Here is a 19439-nt window from a genome sequence, read left to right as displayed (position 1 = left end):
AAGGAAGGAAGGAAGGAAGGAAGGAAGGAAGGAAGGAAGGAAGGAAGGAAGGAAGGAAGGAAGGAAGGAAGGAAGGAAGGAAGGAAGATGAAGAGATGGATAGATATAAATATTCTTTCCTTTCAAGTGTCATACAGTACTTTGTTTAGTAGCAATCCTAGATAGAAAGAAAGATAGCTAGATGAATTGGTGGATATGTATAAATATAGATAGAGCCAGAGAGAGATATAGGGTTGCTGCAAATATGTATAATTATTGTATATATATATTTAACATGTAATGTCACAAGCCATAGTTATTTGTGTTTATACCTTACCTCACTACTAGGCTATGAGCTCTATTAGAATGACAACCAGTAATTTTTCCACCTGTGGCAAAAAGAGTAAGGTGGAGATTGTAGGGGGCCCAAAGGATAGTTCAAAATCCTAACACTCAGAGGATTTGAGGGAAAAGCTAGACCTTAGAAGAGGATCATTATGGCAATGCTGCAAGGAGAGAGGTGCTCTGAAAAGCAGGTGAATAGACCAGTGGTGGGGTTTGAGGTAAGGTACAGGGATGGAGATCTGCATAGGGATGAAACATACGTAGCCTTCCAAATGTCAGTCCCCAGGTCAAGAGCTCTATTTGCTTCGTGCTAGCTTCCTATCTGGCAGGATCCTGAACTCTATGCCTCCCCTAGTAGTGAACACAGAGCTCTCCACATAGTTAGTGCCTGATAAATAGTTGTTGGATTGATTGGAGTCCAACTAAGCAGCCCTGGGGAGGGCAGAGTGTGTCTCTAATTTGTTGGGTGGTTCCCAAGAAAGGATGTGGAAATGCATTCACATAATTATGGAGCAGCCACTTAGAAACCACAGTATCCTCCAGTCACCTGGCTGCCTTGTCTCCAAGATGCCCCACATCCAGATGTTTCTGAATACCCAGGTCTATGGCATTGATTAAATATAACTTAAGGACTTCCCAAGGAATAAGTTCAAGTGGGTTCTTTAAGAGCAAATAGGTTCCTCTACATGTTTTGTATTATGTACATATATTTATTTGTCTACCTCATTTGATTGTTAGCTCCCCCAAGGGCAGGTCTTCTTTGATTTTGATAGACAAACAGTAGGTGCTCAATAAATGCTCCCTAGTTGATAAATCAAGTAATCAGCTGGCACATCAAAGCCTGCTCCCAAAGAGGAGAAAAGCAAAGGAAGTCAGCACAGTCAAGGCTACCGCTCCTCTGCTGGCAGCCACATGGGTCACTCCATTGCTATTGCAGAGGGTGTAGTTACAACAACTCGATGTCACATGCACCATGTCAAATGTTTTGTTGTGGGGCTGGCAGATAGAAGAGCATTTCTGGATGATTCTTTCAATCTTGTGGGTATCTAGAAAAAGAGAGCAAAGGCAAGAACTGTTTCAGAAAACCTTCACCATTGACATCCAACTCTCACTCATTCCAAGTTGAGATAAGACACAGTACCTATTCCCATGAAGTTTCCTGTCCCATAGTGGAAAATGATACACATGCAGATGACTATGGAATACAATAACCAACTCAGAGAAATCAAGAAAGGCTTCCTGGAGGAGCTGGTATTTCAGTGGAAATTTTTTTCAGGTTAGTGAAGAGAATTCAAAAAGTAAAAAAGAGGGATGGGAAATATTCTAGGTATAGAGAAGTGAGTGAACATATACACCAAACAGGAGAGAAGAGTGCTCAGGACACAATAAAAGACAAAGTGTTGTACACTTTGGTGGGAATCTACAGTGCATAGAAGAATAATATAAAATAAGACTGGAAAGATCAGCTACTGCCAAGTTGTTGTTTCAGTCATGTCCAACTCTTTGTGACTCCAGTTGGGGTTTTCTTGACAGAGGTACTGGAATGGTTTGCCATTTCTTTCTCCAGCTCATTTTACATATGAGAAAACTGAGGCAAATAGGATAAAGTGACTTGACCAGGATAACCCAGTTAGGAAGTATCTGAGGGCAGATTTGAACTCAAGTTTTCCTGACTCTAGGTCAGGTTCTTGATCCCCTGAGTCACCTAGCTGCTCTCAAATCACAGGGAAAAGAATTTGATTGTGTTCATCTGGACAATAAGTAGGAGGTATTAGAAAAGAATACTGGTATTGAAAGGATAAAGTATTGGAAGGAAAGCAGAGTCAGGAAGGTCTATTAAAAGGTTAATTCAAAAGTCCAGGCTTCTTAGGGCAATATTAAAGTGCTGATGGTGGGGAAAGAGAAACTGGCATGAATGCGAACCCACTGATATGACACAGATTCACATTAATAGAGTTTCTCACAGCATCCTCAAGGGAGAGAGAAGCTTTGGGTGAGTCAGAAGCTGCCCTGGGCCAGGAATCACAAAATTCAGCTATTAGGCTAGCTGCTAACATTTTACAGATGAGGAAACTGAGGCAGGCAGAGGTTGAGTGACTTGCCTGTCACTCAGCTAGGAAATGTCTGAAACTAGATTTGAACTCAAATCTTCTTGATTCCAGATTCAATGATCAATTCCCTGTGCCACTTAGCTGCCTGTTGTTAGCTCTGCAAATATGATGAAATGGAGGAACCATGTTTTCCCGTTTGGGGGCAACTTTCACTAGAAAACATTTTTGTTCGATTGTTTCAGTTGTGTCTGATTCTTCATAACCCCTTTGGGGGTTTTCTTGGCAAAGATACTGGAGTGGTTTGCCATTTTCTTCTCTAGCTCCTTTGACAGATGAGAAAACTCAGGCAAACGAGGTTAAGTGACTTGCCCAGGGTCACACAATAAGTATTTTCTGACTCCTGGTCCAGCACTCTGTTCACTCTGCCACCAAGCAATCCACTAGAAAGCAGAGCAGCATGGATTAGAGGCACATGAACAGTACATAAGGGCTAGAATTAGGGTCACAATAAATATCGGGATTATGACATATTAGGGTTAGAGCCATGGAGCATGGAGACTCCTCTATCTCTAACCTAACTCTTGTCTCTTATGAGTCTTACAAGCATTCCTCTCCTACAGTCACAAATCTGGAATTTATATCCTAAACTCTTGTCTAGGTTTGGAATCAGAACTAGATGCTTCCCTAAAGCCTTCTCGGGCCTACCAACAATACCTACCCCAAGTTGTAAAAGATCTTTAAGATTATTAAATGCTATTGAGATAAAGGGGGTTATTCCATGCCCAAAGGCTCATGAAATTATATATAATTTTGATTCAGTAGTACCACTTCTGGGTGTATCCCAAAGAGAAGAGAGATAGGAGAAAAGAACCTTCTTGTACAAAAATATTTTTAAGTTTTATTTAAATTTTGTTTATTTGATGCAACAAAAAAAGCAAGGGAGGATCGAAGCAATATTCTTGTCTTTCTAGCTGAAATAGTACAAGCATCTGAAAAATCTGGTTATTTAAAATTAGAATGACTTCCTTCTCAGTGCCCATCTTCCCTACTCCCATCCCACCAAGCTCTCCAACCATGTGTTGACACAAGCTAAACAGGTAGCAAACTTTCTCAAGTCCCTGGGGGAAAGGTGTATTTGAGAAGTCTTAAATGCTATCATCAGGTTTCTATCCCCTAAGCCTGTTTATAAGCTGAGACATGCACTTTCTTGTTTTGAGCTGTCAGAAAATGGGGAAAGGGTAAGGGAGGTTCTTGAATTACTGAGGAGAAAAAGGAAGGAAGGAAGGAAGGAAGGAAGGAAGGAAGGAAGGAAGGAAGGAAGGAAGGAAGGAAGGAAGGAAGGAAGGAAGGAAGGAAGGAAGGAAGGAAGGAAGGAAGGAAGGAAGGAAGGAAGGAAGGAAGGAAGGAAGGAAGGAAGAAGAAGGAAGAAAGGAAGAAAGAAAGAAAGAAAGAAAGGAAGGAAGAAAGGAAGAAAGGAAGAAAGGAAGAAAGGAAGAAAGGAAGAGGAAGAAAGAAAGAAAGAAAGAAAGAAAGAAAGAAAGAAAGAAAGAAAGAAAGAAAGAAAGAAAGAAAGAAAGAAAGAAAGAAAGAAAGAAAGAAAGAAAGAAGAGAAAGAAAGAAAGAAAGAAAGAAAGAAAGAAAGAAAGAAAGAAAGAAAGAAAGAAAGAAAGAAAGAAAGAAAGAAAGGAAGGAAGGAAGGAAGGAAGGAAGGAAGGAAGGAAGGAAGGAAGGAGGGAGGGAGGGAGGAAGGGAAGGATCTGCAGCATTGTTAACATATTTTTCATCAATTTCTCAAGTATAGATCACCAATAAAACAATAAATCATACCTTGATTTAAATAGCATTAGTTGATTTCTAAGGGATAAATGCTTACACTGAACATTTAAAGAGAGTTAGATAGTGAGACAACTAGTTAGAGAGACAATCAGAAGTTATAACTTTGGTTTAAGGGGTACTTTTGCTCTCTGGTAACTAGATGTATTCATGTAAACGGGATAGGGGAAAAGGCCCTGTTGAAAGCTAAGTTTTACTACTCTTCCTGCCCTTCCACCCCAAACCAGTTAGCAAAAGCAAAGACCAGTCAGCAAGCAACACCCTTTGACTCATTTGAGGTTCATAAATTCTCCTTTCAAACCTTGACTACCCTCCTGTGGTGGACTGTGCAAGTTCCAAAATTCCCCAAAGGGAGGCACCAAGAGTAACAAACCAACGCTGTTATCCATGCTGGAATGGATCTTCAAATACCTAATGTCAGTGCTTAGAGGGACCTTGGAATATAGAATATGGGAGCTGAGAGGGGCCTTACAATGTGGCACATCACAGCAAGAAGGGATTTAAGAACTTAGGATGTCAAAGCTGGAAGAGGCTTTAGGGGTCTTTTATCAAAATATCGCATTCTTATTTTTTTCTCGGTGTATTCTCATAAAATATTTTATGAGAAGACTAAAGACAGGAGCCTAGATAATCTATGGGGATGAATGATTAGCTTTTTAATGAGAGTAAATTTGACCCAACAGCATTACCACTGCGTTTATTTCCTAAGGTGATCAGGGGAAAAAAGGAAAAGAACCTCCATGTTCTAAAGTATTTATAGCAGCTCTCTTTGTGGTGGCAAAGAATTGGAAATTGAGGGGATGTCCATCCACTGGGAAATGGATAACCAAGTTGGGGCATACAAGTGTGATGTGCACCCTAAGGAATGATGAGCAGGTTAATTTTTGGAAAACACAGAAAGATCTGCATGAAGTTATGAAGAGTGAAACAAGCAGAAACTAAATAAGTTTATAGACAGAAACAGAAATATTGTTTGAAGAATGACTTGTGTGTGTCCACTTCCAGAGAAAGAACTGATGAATAGAAATAAGGAAGACATGGTTTTATATATACAAATTTTTTTTAATTCTTACTTTCCATCTTAGATTCAATACTAAGTATTGGTTCCAAGGCATAAGAGAAGAAAGGTCTAAGCAATAAGGGTTAAGTGACTTGCCCAGGGTAACACAACTCAGAAGTGTCTGAGACTAGATTTGAATCCAGGACTCCCTCTCTCTGGGTCTCGCTTCTAGCCACCGAGACACCTACCTGCCCTGACATGTATATCTTTTTGTCACATGATGCCTTCTCTAATAGTGGGAAGAGAGAGAGGGATGGATTAGCTGGGTCTTTTAATGTAATAAGCAAATATATTCATTCATTCATTTTTTAAAAAGACAGAATAATTCCAAATCATTAATGCTAATAATTATTACTGCCATGTAATATAGCAGAAAGGCTTTCTAGGGAGTGGAGAAACAAGATTTTTTTTCAAATTAAAGTTTTATTGATGCCCTTTGCTTTTACATAACAATCATTTCTAGATATGTTGTACCCTCTTACCTACTCTCTCAGTGAGTCTTTGCTTGTAACAAAGAAAAAAGTGAAGCAAAACACACTGCTAAGGTGGCTAGGTCTAGCGATGTGGTCAAGATTCTTCATCCAGAGCCTCCCACAATTCCAAGGAAAAGAAGGAAATACATTTCCCCCAATTCTTCTGGGGGGCTAATTCCTGCTATTATGACAATATTCCGATTTATTTTAGTGCTTTCATTTACATGAGTGAAGTCATATTATACATTATTTTAAAGGTTCTCCTTACTTTTGAATTTGCCTCATTTCACACAATATAGCCTGTGTTTCTGAATTCCTCATACTCATCACTGCTTAGATAATCCAGAAAAATAGTCCAAAACATTCCAGAAAACTCAGATTTTATTGCAGCTCTGCTGTGTGGTCTTGGATAAACCATTGAACCTCTTTAAAATTCATTTTTCTCATTCATAAAATAAGGGAGTTTGGAAAGAAAATCTATAAAATTACTTCTAAACTAAAATTCTGAGAATCAATAATAAATATAAATAACAAATAAATAAAAGGAATATGTTGTTCATTTGTTCATTCATTCATGTCAAAAACTTGTCAAATATCAAATGCCTACTCTCTTCAAGGTACTATGCTTGGGACTATGGGAGGTCCAAAGAGAAGTAAGATCTAGTTTCTACCCATAAGGAGTTTACAATCTAGTCATAATTATCTCTTTTTAAAATCCCTTACCTTGATTCTTATATTGTTTCTAATGCAGAAGAGCAAGGGCTACGCAGTGAGGGTTAAGTGACTTGCCCAAGGTCAGAAAGTGTCTGAGATCATATTTAAACCCAGGACTTCCTGGCTCTAGACCTAGCTCTCAATCCACTGAGCCACTTAGTTGTCTCCTACTGGTAATTATATTAATCCACATTTGTATAGCCCTTTAAGGCTTTGTAGAGTATTCTGCACAATCATACAACTGAACACTTCCTAAAAGCTATCTGCAATGGTTCTCCATTTTACCTGCGTGAGTCATGTCTCCTCAAATAGATTTTGAGCTCCTTGAGTCCAGAGGCTACGTTCTCCCACCCACATTTGGCACAGTAATCACATTTGGCACAGTAATAGGTACATGGTTGGTAGTTGGTTAATACCTATTGCCTAATGCATATGGCAAAGGATCACATTTATGGGTCATATAAAGTAAGCCCTATAGCTTGATATAGCAGAAAGGTTCAAAGACTTAGAGTCAGAAAGCCAAGGCTGAAATTCCATTCATTTCCTTTTGCTGAACTTCCTCTATAAAGCATGAGCAATAATCCTCCATTACCTCCCTCTTTGGGCTGTTTGGAGGAAAACCCTTAGTCAATATTAAAATTCTCTAGAAATGGGAGTTTTTATTTGTCTTCCAGTCAGATTGTTCCAGGTCATGGCCAAAACTTACCCAACTGGACAGTCACCACGATGGTCTCACAGTAGGCATCAAAGGATGAACAGTTGGTGGGACTTTGGTTCTTGCCATGGCAGCTGTCCCCCTCACATGAATAACACTGCAGAGTACTTCCTGTGGGAAGAACCAAGCCAGACTGAATGACTGCCCTCTTCAATTCACTGGCCTGGAGAGGGCTAACTCCTGACTTCACACCTGGTGCTCCTCAGTAGCCAAACTTTAGAGAATATAACTTTAAGAGCTGGGAGGGACTTAGAACATAGAATGTTGGCGTTACATGGGGCCTTGGAACATAGACCATGAAACCTTAGACCAGGAAGAAACACTAAGATAGAAAAAAATGGAATGGCAAAGCTGTATGGGGCCGTCTTTACCCAACTGTTGACATATTTTGTCCCCCATTACAATATGAGTTCCTCAAGGGCAGAGAACACGTTGTGTTTTTTGGTGGGTCCTTTTTTGACTGGTTTTGTCTGTGTATCTATAGCAGTTAGGAGGGACAGTCAGCTAGATGGCTTAGGAGATAGAACTTTGGACCTGGAGTCAGGAAGACCTGAATGTATATCCAGCCTCAGACACTTACTACATGTTTGACCCTGGGCAAGTCACTTATCCTCTTCCTGGCTCAGTTTCCTCAACTATAAAGTGAGAATAATAAGAACACCTACCTCCCAGGGTTGTTGTAAGGATCAAGTGAGATAATAATTGTAAAGTGCTTAGTGCAGTACATATAGGGAGTGCTACATAAATGTTAATTAGTATTAATATTATCTCTCAGTGTTGTCAAAGGAGATAATATTGGTGAAGTGCTTAGCAGACTGCCTGGCACATAGTAGGTACTTAATAAATGTTTATTCTTTTCCCTTACCTTTAGCACAATGCCTGGCACACAGTAAGTATTTAATAAATGCTTAGGATAGCCAGGTAACACAATGGATAGATGGCTAGACCCAAGTCAGGAAGACCTGAATTCAAAACCAGCCACAGATACTTACTAGCTGATTCTGGGCAAGTCACTTAACTCTGTTTATATCAGTCTTCTCATCTGTAAAATGAGCTGAAGAAAGAAATGGTAAACCACTCGCGTATCTTTGCCAAGAAAATCCAAAAAGGATCTCAAAGGGTTGGCCATGACTGAAAATGACTGAATAGCAAAACAAAAAAATGCAAATAACTAAACAAAAAAATGCTTGTTGATCAAATAGAATGTTAGTGCTGGAATGAGCCTTGGAAGGGACCTTAGAACCTGAAATATAAGAGGCAAGAGGGACTTTTTAAGCTAAAACAGAAAACATGGTATACCAGAGCTAGAAAAGATCGTCAAATACTACAGGCTAAAACTGGAAGAAATCTTAGGGATCACTTGGTCCAATTTTGTCACTAACAGATTTAGGAAATAAGGTTGAGGAAGATTAAATGACAGTCCCTTAGGATAGGCTATAGACTCTAAATGATCATCCTAATGCAAATATCAATAATATGAAAATAGATCTTGATCAATGATACATGTGAAACCCAGTTGAATTGTGCATTGGCTATGGTGGGGGCTAGGGGCTAGGGAGGGAAAAGATATGAACCATCTAATTATGGAAAAATATTTTAAATTAATTAATTAAATAAAAAAATTTAAAGATTTAAATAAATAAGTTACAGACCCTTAGACCATATCATAATACAGTGTTCAGTTCTCAGCTCCATGAAAGGCAATTTGACAGTAGCTAGAGCTCAGTTCTTCAAACTGGAAGTCCTGCCTCTGACAGTTATTGGCTCTGTGAACCTGGATTAGTCACCTAAAAGCCATTTGGTGCTCTAGGAAATTCTATTAGACCCCTAAGTCTCAGAGAAGGTACAACCTACATCAGTAGAGGGAGTTTCCTCATCTGGGAGTTCCTTATGCCAATGACTTTAAAAGTCCAGTCTCCATCCCCTATCTTGATGCTACACTTTGAAAGCACCACTAGTGGGACAGCTAAATAGCACAGCAAATGGATAGAGTGCCAGGCATGGAATCAGGGGGACCTGAGTTCAAATTTGCACTCATATTCCTCCTAGCTGGGTAATACTGAGCAAGTCACTTAACCTTGATTGCCTAGCCCTTGCCACTGTTCTGTCTTAGAACTGATAGTACGACAGAAGGTAAGGGTTTAAAAACAAAACAAAACCTGAACTACTGACCAGATGGAGGAAAGTGACAAGTTGGTGAGAAAATTGGAGACCACACCACTCAAATATTATTAGAATGAATAAGGAATATTTAGTTTGGAGAAGAAGGAGAAGGCTTAGCAGGTGGGAGACATAACTTCTGTCTTCAAATCTGTGAAGGACTGTTGTATGGAAGAGGGTGCAGGTCTATTCTTCTTGGTCCCAGAACTAAGAGCAATGAGTTGAAGGAGGACATGGAGAGGGAATGGAGTCAAGATTCTGCTGTAAAGGGAATTCTCCTGCTTCTGGCCAGGGCACTGTCCACCATGCCAACCATACAGCTAGGATGTTTGTGTTAAACCAGTCAGTGCAGTCCCTATTCTAGTCCAGGTTCACTGCTAGTGCCCACCTTGAATGGAGCTATCCAGCCCTGTGTGGAACTTTTCCACCCATGATGTGGCAAGTTTCATAGGTTATGGGCAGGTCATCACTCCAGATATGGTGCCCCTAAATGAAGCTTTCCCAATCTCTTCATTTGCACATGCCAGGGAAGGGAGAGGACAGAAGGAAAAAGGAGAGGTTGAGGCTAGGATTGGAGCCACCAAATCATCTCCTCTATGGGCAGAGCCCAGGAACATTTGTGTTTCCCTTCTTGATGCTCCCCTGATCCCAAGCAGGAGGGAAAATGGCAGAAGAGATTGGGGCCTCTTGTCTTTGTGCCCTCCCAGAAAAAAGGGATCTTGATGTTGCTTCTACTACAACAACTGGTGCTCTCTGGTTATAGCATTGTAGAAAGGATGCTGACAAGCAGGAGAGCTTCCAAATGAAGGATGACCAGAATGGAGAGAGAACTAGAGAGAATGCTTCATGGCAGTCCTCTGAAGGGTCTAGGGGTGTTTAGCTTGAAATAGAAAGGACTTTGGGTGAGATGGAGAGAGCTAAGCAACAATGTTTGACTCAAATATATAAATAAGCATGAGGAAAGAGATTTAGACTTCTCTGCTAATCAGGCTCCAGACTGCGGGACAGAGAGTAGTGATTTGACATTCCAGAGAGGTAAGTGCCAATCCATTTCAACACATTTATTAAGTATGACTGGGTACAAGACACTGTGCCTAATACTGAAGATAGAAACACTGAAACACCAGAATCTTTGCTCATAAGGGGGTCCATTAGTGGTATGCAATCTTCAAGCTTACATGCTTCTCTCTCTGTCTCTGTCTCTGTCTCTGTCTCTGTCTCTGTCTCTGTCTCTGTCTGTCTGTCTCTGTCTGTCTGTCTGTCTGTCTGTCTGTCTGTCTGTCTGTCTGTCTGTCTCTCTCTCTCTCTCTCTCTCTCTCTCTCTCTCCCTCCCTCCATCTCTGTCTCTGTCTCTCTGTCTCTCTCTCTTTTCTTGTCTTTCCTTTCCTCTATCCTCCTCTCTCTCCCTCCTCTCTCCCTCATCAATTTCTTACAATCAATGCAATTAAATGGATGGCCTTAATCATTAGTGATCTCCCAGTCCCCAGAAGGAACCTAGTAGAAGCTAGATAGCTACTTGTCAGGGGCTTCAGTACTAGGTGAGACAATAGACTATTTAACCTTTATGGTCCCTAATACAGCTAAAATTCTCTGATTCCAAAATGCAGACTTTGTTGATACCTCCTTAATGAAGCTGGCACCCCACCTCATGCCTCCCCAAATTTCAGAGCTCTCCCAAGAAAGAAAATTAAAAACAAAAAAAATTAAAAGATTCTATTTCTCAAGCCCTTTATGGTTTACAAAGTGCTTTCCCCATAGCAGTTTGATAAGGAAAGCAGAGCAACTGTGGTTATCCTCATTTTACAGAAGAGGAAAATAAGACTGAGAAACCAGGTCACAGAACTAGCAAGCAGCAGCTGGGTGGCTCAGTGGATTGAGAGCCAGGCCTAGAGATGGGAGGTCCTGGGTTCAAATTTGACCTCAGACACTTCCCAGCTCTGTGACCCTGGGCAAGTCACTAAACCCTCATTGCCTAGTTTTTCTGGCTTGGAACCAATACACAGTATTAACTCTAAGATACAAGGTAAGGGTTTAAAAAAATAGAAGAACAAGAACAAAAGAAAGATGACTAATAATAACCTTTGAATTGGACTTCAAAGGCTAGAAAGGACTGTGTTCAAGGTGTCTCAACATCCATGAAAAAGAAAAAGCATGATAAAGAAAACCTTAGTTAATCTACAGTAACTAAAGAGTTATTGGTTTAGTGATAAGATAAGGATAGAGCCAAAAACATAGAAATGATAAATACATCAGTAGTTACCACTTGATTGAAGAAGCATTATCAGTAGAGTTTATTGAAAGTGGAAGGTTTTCACCTTTGGGGCCTCTTCTGGAGTAGGTAAATGCCCAGACTCAGGGTGACCTCCAGTAAAGGAGAACCTGCACAGGCAGCCGCTTCCATTTGGGGACAGCTCCCGTTATTAGTGAGTTTGTCTTGATATTGAGTCTGTCAGCTTCTTAGCAATTTCCACAGCTTGTTCCTGAGTTCTGTTCTCTGGGCTAAGCAGACAAATCTAATTCTCCCTCCCATCTCAGCCCTTCAAATACTTAAAGGCAGCTATCAGACCCCCACTAATCCTTTTCTCTTCTGGAGTAAACACCCTCACTTCTTTTCACTGGTCCTCATGTGGAATGAGCGTGGGGCCTTCCACCATCCAAATGACCACCTGTGGGCTCATCATATTTAGTAGTCTCTAAACAAGTCACATTACTGGGTCACAGCCTCAGTTTTCTCATCTGTAAAATAATAGCATTTACCTAACAGAGTTATGAGGATTGAATGAGAGAGAGATACATGGAAAGCATTTTGCAAACCTTCAAACACTATGCAGTTTTATCTGTTATTAAGGAAATGAGTTTCTTTTATCCTAATCCAAGCCACTGCCATGCATCAAACCAAGTCTTTGGAAAACTCAGGGGCAGCTAGCTTGTTCAGTGGAAAGAAAGCCAAGCCTGGAGAGAGGAGATCTTCTGTTCAAACCTGACCTCAGACACTTCCTCGATGTGTGACCCTGAGCAAATCACCTAACCCCAATTACCCAGCTCTTACTGCCCTTCTGCTTTAGAACTGATCCTGAGACAGAAAGTAAGGGTTCAAAACAATTGTTAAGTTAAAGGGGAAAAAAGAACTGACTATGTGAAAGTTATCTCAATTGCTAGAAGAAAGAAAAAGCATGATAAAGAAAATTTTGGTTAATCTACAATAACTAAAGAATTATGAGTTTCATTATAAGAAGAGGAGGATCAGGAACATATAGATGATCAATTGCAATAGTTGTAGTTTTAAAAACAGTACAATTTACTATAAATGGAAGATTTTCATAATTTTTGACCTGTTTGACAGTATGGAATTGCCCAAACTTAGAGTGATATGGAAACAACTTTAGGCAGTGAAGTGGGAGGTCTGGGTCATATTCCACCCCTGCCCCTAATGGAGCTGTGTGGCAAATTGCTTCCTGTCTTTTGGCCTCAATTTTCTTTTCTGTAACATGAGGAGGCAAGACTATGTTATCTCAGCAGTTTCTTCTGGGTTCATCATTCTATGATGAACTTATTTGACCACCATAACAGAAAGAGAAGACTGAAAATTATCCCAACCATTCCTTGTATCTCTCTTTTTAAAATGTGTTTAATCCTTTACCTTTTGTCTTAGAATCAAGATTGTGCATTCATTTCAAGGCAGGAGGTCAATAAGGGTTAGGCAATGGAGTGATTTGCCCAGGGTCACACAGCTGGGAAGCATCTGAGGGTAGATTTGAACCCGGGACTCCTGTCTCTGGTCTGACTCTCAGGCCACTGAGACACCCAGATGCCTCCCCTTGTATCCCTTTCTCACCAAAAATGACTCGAAAATGTTGGCCTCAATCACCTGTAGACTGGGAGAGAAACATAGCTATTGTGCTTCATCTGTATACTTGCTCAGTTTTCCTCTGATCCTCTGATTTGCCTAGATCCAGCCACTGTCTTTTCCCAAGGACAGGAAGAGAAAACTTCAGTTAAATTGCAAGGAGACTCAAGCTTTAGTAACCATTTTTGGTATCACAGATGCTGTAATCACCACTATACTACCAGAGAGCCTGAGGTTGGTGGATAGCTTGAGTTCAGGAACTCTGAGCTACAGTTGTACTAAAGTCAATTGGGTTTCTTGCATTAAGTCCAAAATCAATCTGGTGAGACTCTGGCCGGATGAAGGAAGGGAAAGAGGAGGGATTAGGCTGCCTAAGAATGGATGAACTGGTCCCAGCTGGGACAGAGCAGATCAAAGCTTCCATGCCCATCAGAATGAGATCAGGTCTGTGCATGGCTACTGAACTTCCAACCTGAGCAAGATAGAAAGACCCAGCCTCAAAAAAAAAAAAAAGAAATGATAATTATAACACAATCAGTACTGGACTAAAATTCATCCTTGGAATCTATGAGGAAACTACAAGAAGTAATTAGCATTTCTCCTTAGAATCCATGTATCTGGGTTCAAATACCAGTTATGAAGTCATTTGATCCTAACTCTGAATAAAACATGATCACCCACTCTCATAGGGTTGTTCTGTGGGAAATACTTTGGGTCTAGGATTCAAACTTAGGTTCTCTGACTGATTCCAAATGCATGACTCCTTCCAGGCTGTAAAGCATGAATTCTTCATCCAAGGGATTTGTGGCTAGATTTTTGAGAATCCCTTGAACATGGAGAGACACATTTTTCCATCTTTATTTCAATAAAATCAGTTTCTTTTGCAATCTAATATATTTTCTTTTACACATTTAAAAACATTATTCTGAGAGGGGGTCTATATGCTCTTCCAGACTGCCAAAGGGATCCACGAAACAAGTTTTCCTCACCTGTAAATTAAAACATTGAATCAAAGAGTCTAGCTCTCAATCTGCAATCCTGAGTTAGAGCTGGAAAAAGATATTGGAACTATCTAGTCCAAGTGCCTCATTTTGTAGATTAGGAAACTGAGACTCAGAGAGAATAAGGGACATGTCTGGGGTCATACACTGAGTAGTTAACTTTTGAGGATTTGAACCCATATCTTCTACCTCCAGAAGTCAGGAGTCTCCTGATTTCCATGCTCTTCCCCTGTTGCATGCTACCTTCCAAAGCTATGATTTTATTTTCCAAATTATTCATAGTAATGATAAGAAAGAGACTGGGCTCACAATTTCATTGGTATAGAGAACTATCAGATGAGAAAATTCCTTTGATCATTACAGGTTGGCACCTTCTCCAAAAATTAGTCTTAAGTATCACTCTTTCCCATGACTGCTATAGACATCTTGAATAAGCACAGGGTGAATTCATCCCTGTAATACAATTTAGTTGCTCAGAGGCATACTTGGGGGATTTTTCAGCCATCAAAATTACTTTCCACACAATCCCAGAAAAATTCATCTCACACTAGGAAACTTCAAGACATCTCACCTTTGTCAAAACACAGGAGGACTATCAAGAAAATCAGGTAAGATGCCATTTGAGTCTGGTCTTCTCAGGCTGTTCAGTGAGGCTTGGGGCTTGTGTCTTCAGAAGACAGCAATAGGTCTGTGGGGAAATGAAGAAAGAATTTGTTTTAAAAAGTAAGTTTCACCAGCCAAGAATAATCAGTGAAAGTTGTACCATCAGGTAATGGCTCTATGGTCTAGGCATACAAACACGCCCCCTATTTATCTTTCCATTCAATGGAACCCTATCTCTCAATATTATCTTTTGGCATTTCTCAAGGACAAAATGTCAGAGTCAAAAAAACAATACTTTCATACTTCCAAGACCCATGATTTCTTTGGCAAACGGGTCCCACCCCACTCCATGCCTTTGAGAATATTCTTCCTTAATCTGTGAAGAAAGGCATTCATTCAGGGGCAGCTAGGTAGCAAAGTGGATAGAGTGTCTGGAGCTTAGAGGACTTGGGGTCAAAATCTGGCCCAAGATACCTCCAAGCTGTATTACCCTGGGCAAGTCACTTAACCTCCATTGCCTAGCCCTTACCTTTTTTCCTGCCTTAGAACTAATAATTAGTATTGATTCTAAGATAGAAGACAAGGAGAAAGAAAGAAGGAAGGAAAGAAAGAAAGAAAGAAGGAAGGAAGGAAAGAAAGAAAGAAAGAAAGAAAGAAAGAAAGAAAGAAAGAAAGAAAGAAAGAAAGAAAGAAAGAAAGAAAGAAAGAAAGAAAGAAAGAAAGAAAGAAAGAAAGAAAGAAAGAAAGAAAGAAAGAAAGAAAGAAAGAAAGAAAGAAAGAAAGAAAGAAAGAAAGAAAGAAAGAAAGAAGGAAAGAAGGAAGGAAAGAAGGAAGGAAGGAAGGAAAGAAAGAAAGAAAGAAAGAAAGAAAGAAAGAAAGAAAGAAAGAAAGAAAGAAAGAAAGAAAGAAAGAAAGAAAGAAAGAAAGAAAGAAAGAAAGAAAGAAAGAAAGAAAGAAAGAAAGAAGAAGGGAGGAAGGGAAGAAGGGAGGAAGGAAGGAAGGAAGGAAGGAAGAAAGGAAGGAAGGAAGAAAGAAAAAAGAAAGAAAGAAAGAAAGAAAGAGAGAAAGAGAGAGAGACAAAGAAAGAGGAGAGAGAAGGAAAGAGAAAAGGAAAGCGAAAGAAAGAATGAGAAGATGGAGAAAAAAATAAAGAGAGAAACAAAGAGAAAGGAACAAACGAATGAACAAAGGAAGGAATGAATGAATAAAGGAAAAGAATTAGGCATTTAGGTTTGTCGAGAGCAGATGGAGATATACAACTAGATTCAACAAATAAATTATTGCTGCAGAGAAAGATTTAAGAGCCATGGGTCCTTATCACAGATCTGGAGCTGGAAGGAACTTTAGACATCTTTTGGAGTCTAACTTCATTGATTGGCAGATGAGGAAACCATGGCCCACATAATTGAATGACTTGTCCAAAGTCACATAAGTAGTAAATACCAAAGCTAGAGTTTTAAATCCAAGTCCTCTAACTCAAAATCTAGTTCTCCTCACCTAGCACCTTGATGCTACCTCTTCAAGAAGGGAGTAAAGATGAAGTCAGACACTTGAACAGATGAGAGATTTGAAGAACTCATCCTGGGCAACATGGGAAATAGCCAAAGATGAATTGCCATGCAGCAATGAGGACCCAAATGAGGTTTTGCAACATGGATTTATATTGTTCCTAGAAGCTCTTAGCAACTCAAAACTGTATCCAATTCTGGGGATGAAAATGCTGATTAAATAATGACTAATATATACAGGCTGTCTTAAAGTTTGCAAAGTCCTTTTGATATATAATTTATTTTGACTCTAGAAGGATCCTATTTTACACATGGGGTTTCAAAAATGTAAAAGAATCAACTAGATGATGTCATGGATAGAGCACCGGGCCTGGAATCAAGAACACCTGAGTTTAAGTCTTGCTAAAATTTCTAGCTGTGTGACTTTGGTCAAGTTGCTCTGCTTGCCTCTGTCTCCCTATATGTAAAATCAAAATAATAATAGCACCTAACAGCCTTCCCAGGTTTGTTGTGACATGCTCAGCACATTGCCTAGAACATAGTAAATATTATAAAAATATAGTTCATAATATGTAATATTTTGTAAACATTCCACAATGTTGGCTCATATTTTGGCCCTATCTGTTATTTACAAGAAGGAAATCTCCAAATGTGGCCTAGGAATAGCTCACACCCATTTCCCATTCAGATTCTTACTGCCACTCTCACTCAGTATTGTAAAGATAATTTTAGCTTTGTGACTTGAAATCTAAATAATTGGTCGCCAGGGAAAATTCCCAAATAATAAAATATTCAAGTCAGCTGGGGATTATGGTGATTTTAATTAATATAGAGAGAAGGAATTAAGGAAAAACGAGAGAACGAGAGAGAGAGAGAGAGAGAGAGAGAGAGAGAGAGAGAGAGAGAGAGAGAGAGAGAGAGAGAGAGAGAGAGAGAGAGAGAATTCATTTAAACTGCTCTGGCTCAGGCTGAGCCAGGCAGTAGTTAAAGGCCTTGGCCAAAGTGGCTTCCCTGGGCCCAAGGGAAGGGGAGTCAGTCTTATCACTCACCATGACACTGTCTCCAGGAAGCTGACTGAAGGGGATCCTCCAGGCTGAGTTTCAGTCCTGACTGAACTGAACTCCAAATCCAATTGCACTCCAACCTGAATTATTTTGCCTCCTTTTAAATAAATTTTCTCTTATGTCACCTCCCCTAAATTTTCACATCTATCAATCACAGTAGACGCTTTTCCAGGACTGCCTATTCTTTAGTTCTCACCTTCTCTGGTTAGATTATATCTTTTGAGTCTTTGTTAAGCTTACCTTTTGTGAGTTACTTGACCTTTTTGTGATTAATTTAACATTTATAGATACTTAACACCCTTTTGTATTAGATCTAAAAATAGACTTAGCTTAAGTCACTATAAGGTATGAGTTAAGTACCTTCATTGTTCAATCAGGAGTTTACAACTTTATCTTCCCCTAAAGTATGTCTAATTAGGGTGGAGTAATTTCCAAGTTCACAATCCATTTCTGATTCTGTTAGACCAAGTATCTCCTTTGTTACGATAAAGAAATAGCTAAAATCAAATATTCTAAAGTACATTCTGAGTAGTTTTTAAGAGTATGACCCATAAGGAAACACATTCACGGGTTAATTTGGAATCTCTTTATTGCAGGAAATAGCCAGGTAATAAATCATAGTGCAACAGCTCCTATGTACACAGGTGGTTGCCATCCACCTCAGTCTCTCTGCCTCTGTCTCTCTGTCTGTCTCTCTCTTATTTGGTGGTCTGGGTTGGAAACAAACAGCCCAATCTGTCTTTTACAATAGTTTAAGACATTCCTGTCTTTTTCCAATCTGGGCATTTCTTCTTAATCTCTTTATCTTGCTCCCCAAGTAAATTAATAATAGTAAAAGGCATTTATATAGTGCTTTAAGGTTTTCTGAACACTTTACAAATATCTCATTTGATACTCTCAGCAACCCTGTGATGTAGGTTCCATTATCTCCATTTTTTAGACAAGAAAACTGAGGCACAGAGAAATTATGTAACTTTTCCAAGGTCACATAATAAGTTTCAGAGGTAGAATTTGAATTCAGGACTTAATGATTACAAGTATAGCACCCCATCCACTGTGCCACCTAGTTGCCAAGCCTAGTAATGAGGCAAAAGGAGCTGCCATTTATGTGTGTGTGTGTGTGTGTGTGTGTGTGGTTGCATGTGGTTGTGAATGTGTGCACCTAATGTCCACCAATGGAAGAGTCTGTAGGACAGGGTCATTGTCACCTTGTCATTACTACATTTCTTTTTTTTTTTAATACTTACCTTCTCATTGGTTCTAAGGCAAAAGAGTGGTATGGGCTAGGCAATGGGGGTTAAGTGACTTGCCTAGGGTCACCTAGCGAGGAAATGTCTGAGGCCATATTGGAACCCAGGACCTCAAATCTCTGGATCTGGCTCTCAATCCACTGAGCCACCTAGCTGCCCTCCCCCTCCCCACCTTGGCTACATTTCTTACCAAGCATCCATTCACAAGAAAGAAGACCCATGGGATCAACATGTCTCTTTTTCCAGGAATCTCCATTCTCTAGAGTAAAGAACTTCATAATCAGTAAGGCATTATCTAATTTCCAATTCTCTCTCCCTGACCCTAATTTCCAAAGTTTCAGAAGGCAGACGTCAGGGAAACACTGGAAAACCCTTTCCCTTCACCAGGGGCTTCTCAATATGTAAGTTTGTAAGATCAACAAACCAGAACTAAAAGGGACCTCCGAGGCCATCTAACCCAATCTCCTCAATTTACATTTGTAGAAACTGAGGTCTAGAAGGATTAATGACAAGCCCAAGGTCACACAGAAAGTGTTGGAGATGGGATTTGAACTCAGGTCCTCTGAATCCAGAAGCAAATCAGTACTCTTCCTTTTTTATTTTTTATTTTTAAAACTTTTTGTATTTTTTTCTTTTCTACTGTATCATCCTGCCTTCAAAGAAAAACCAACCCCATGCAGATCTCCATAGTGACCACTGTATCCATCTAACAATAAACATTAACCCCAATTATCTTATTCTTAGGAAAGGGAATGTTTATAGAACAAGTAAAACAACTGAGTATGGTGGCACATGACTAAAAATAATTTAGCTCTAGGGAGGCTGAGGCATCTTTT

The 19439-nt window shown here is 39.8% G+C and overlaps 1 protein-coding gene across 1 annotated transcript; it reads right to left on the bottom strand.

The window, feature by feature from the left end:
* Positions 1 to 857: 857 nt before the first annotated feature.
* On the bottom strand, positions 858 to 18881 carry LOC103102422 (lymphocyte antigen 6 family member E). Its single transcript, XM_056821015.1, has 3 exons — positions 18794 to 18881; positions 7162 to 7281; positions 858 to 1370 (listed from the first exon to the last, which is right to left on the bottom strand). The coding sequence occupies exons 1-3, from the start codon at positions 18879 to 18881 to the stop codon at positions 1159 to 1161; spliced, it is 420 nt and encodes a 139-aa protein (XP_056676993.1). The 3' UTR covers positions 858 to 1158.
* Positions 18882 to 19439: the final 558 nt, after the last annotated feature.

The sequence above is a fragment of the Monodelphis domestica genome, chromosome 3 (assembly GCF_027887165.1).
Source record: "Monodelphis domestica isolate mMonDom1 chromosome 3, mMonDom1.pri, whole genome shotgun sequence".
In the NCBI taxonomy this organism is placed as follows: Eukaryota; Metazoa; Chordata; class Mammalia; order Didelphimorphia; family Didelphidae; genus Monodelphis; species Monodelphis domestica.
This window is presented reverse-complemented; position numbering and strand designations above follow the sequence as displayed.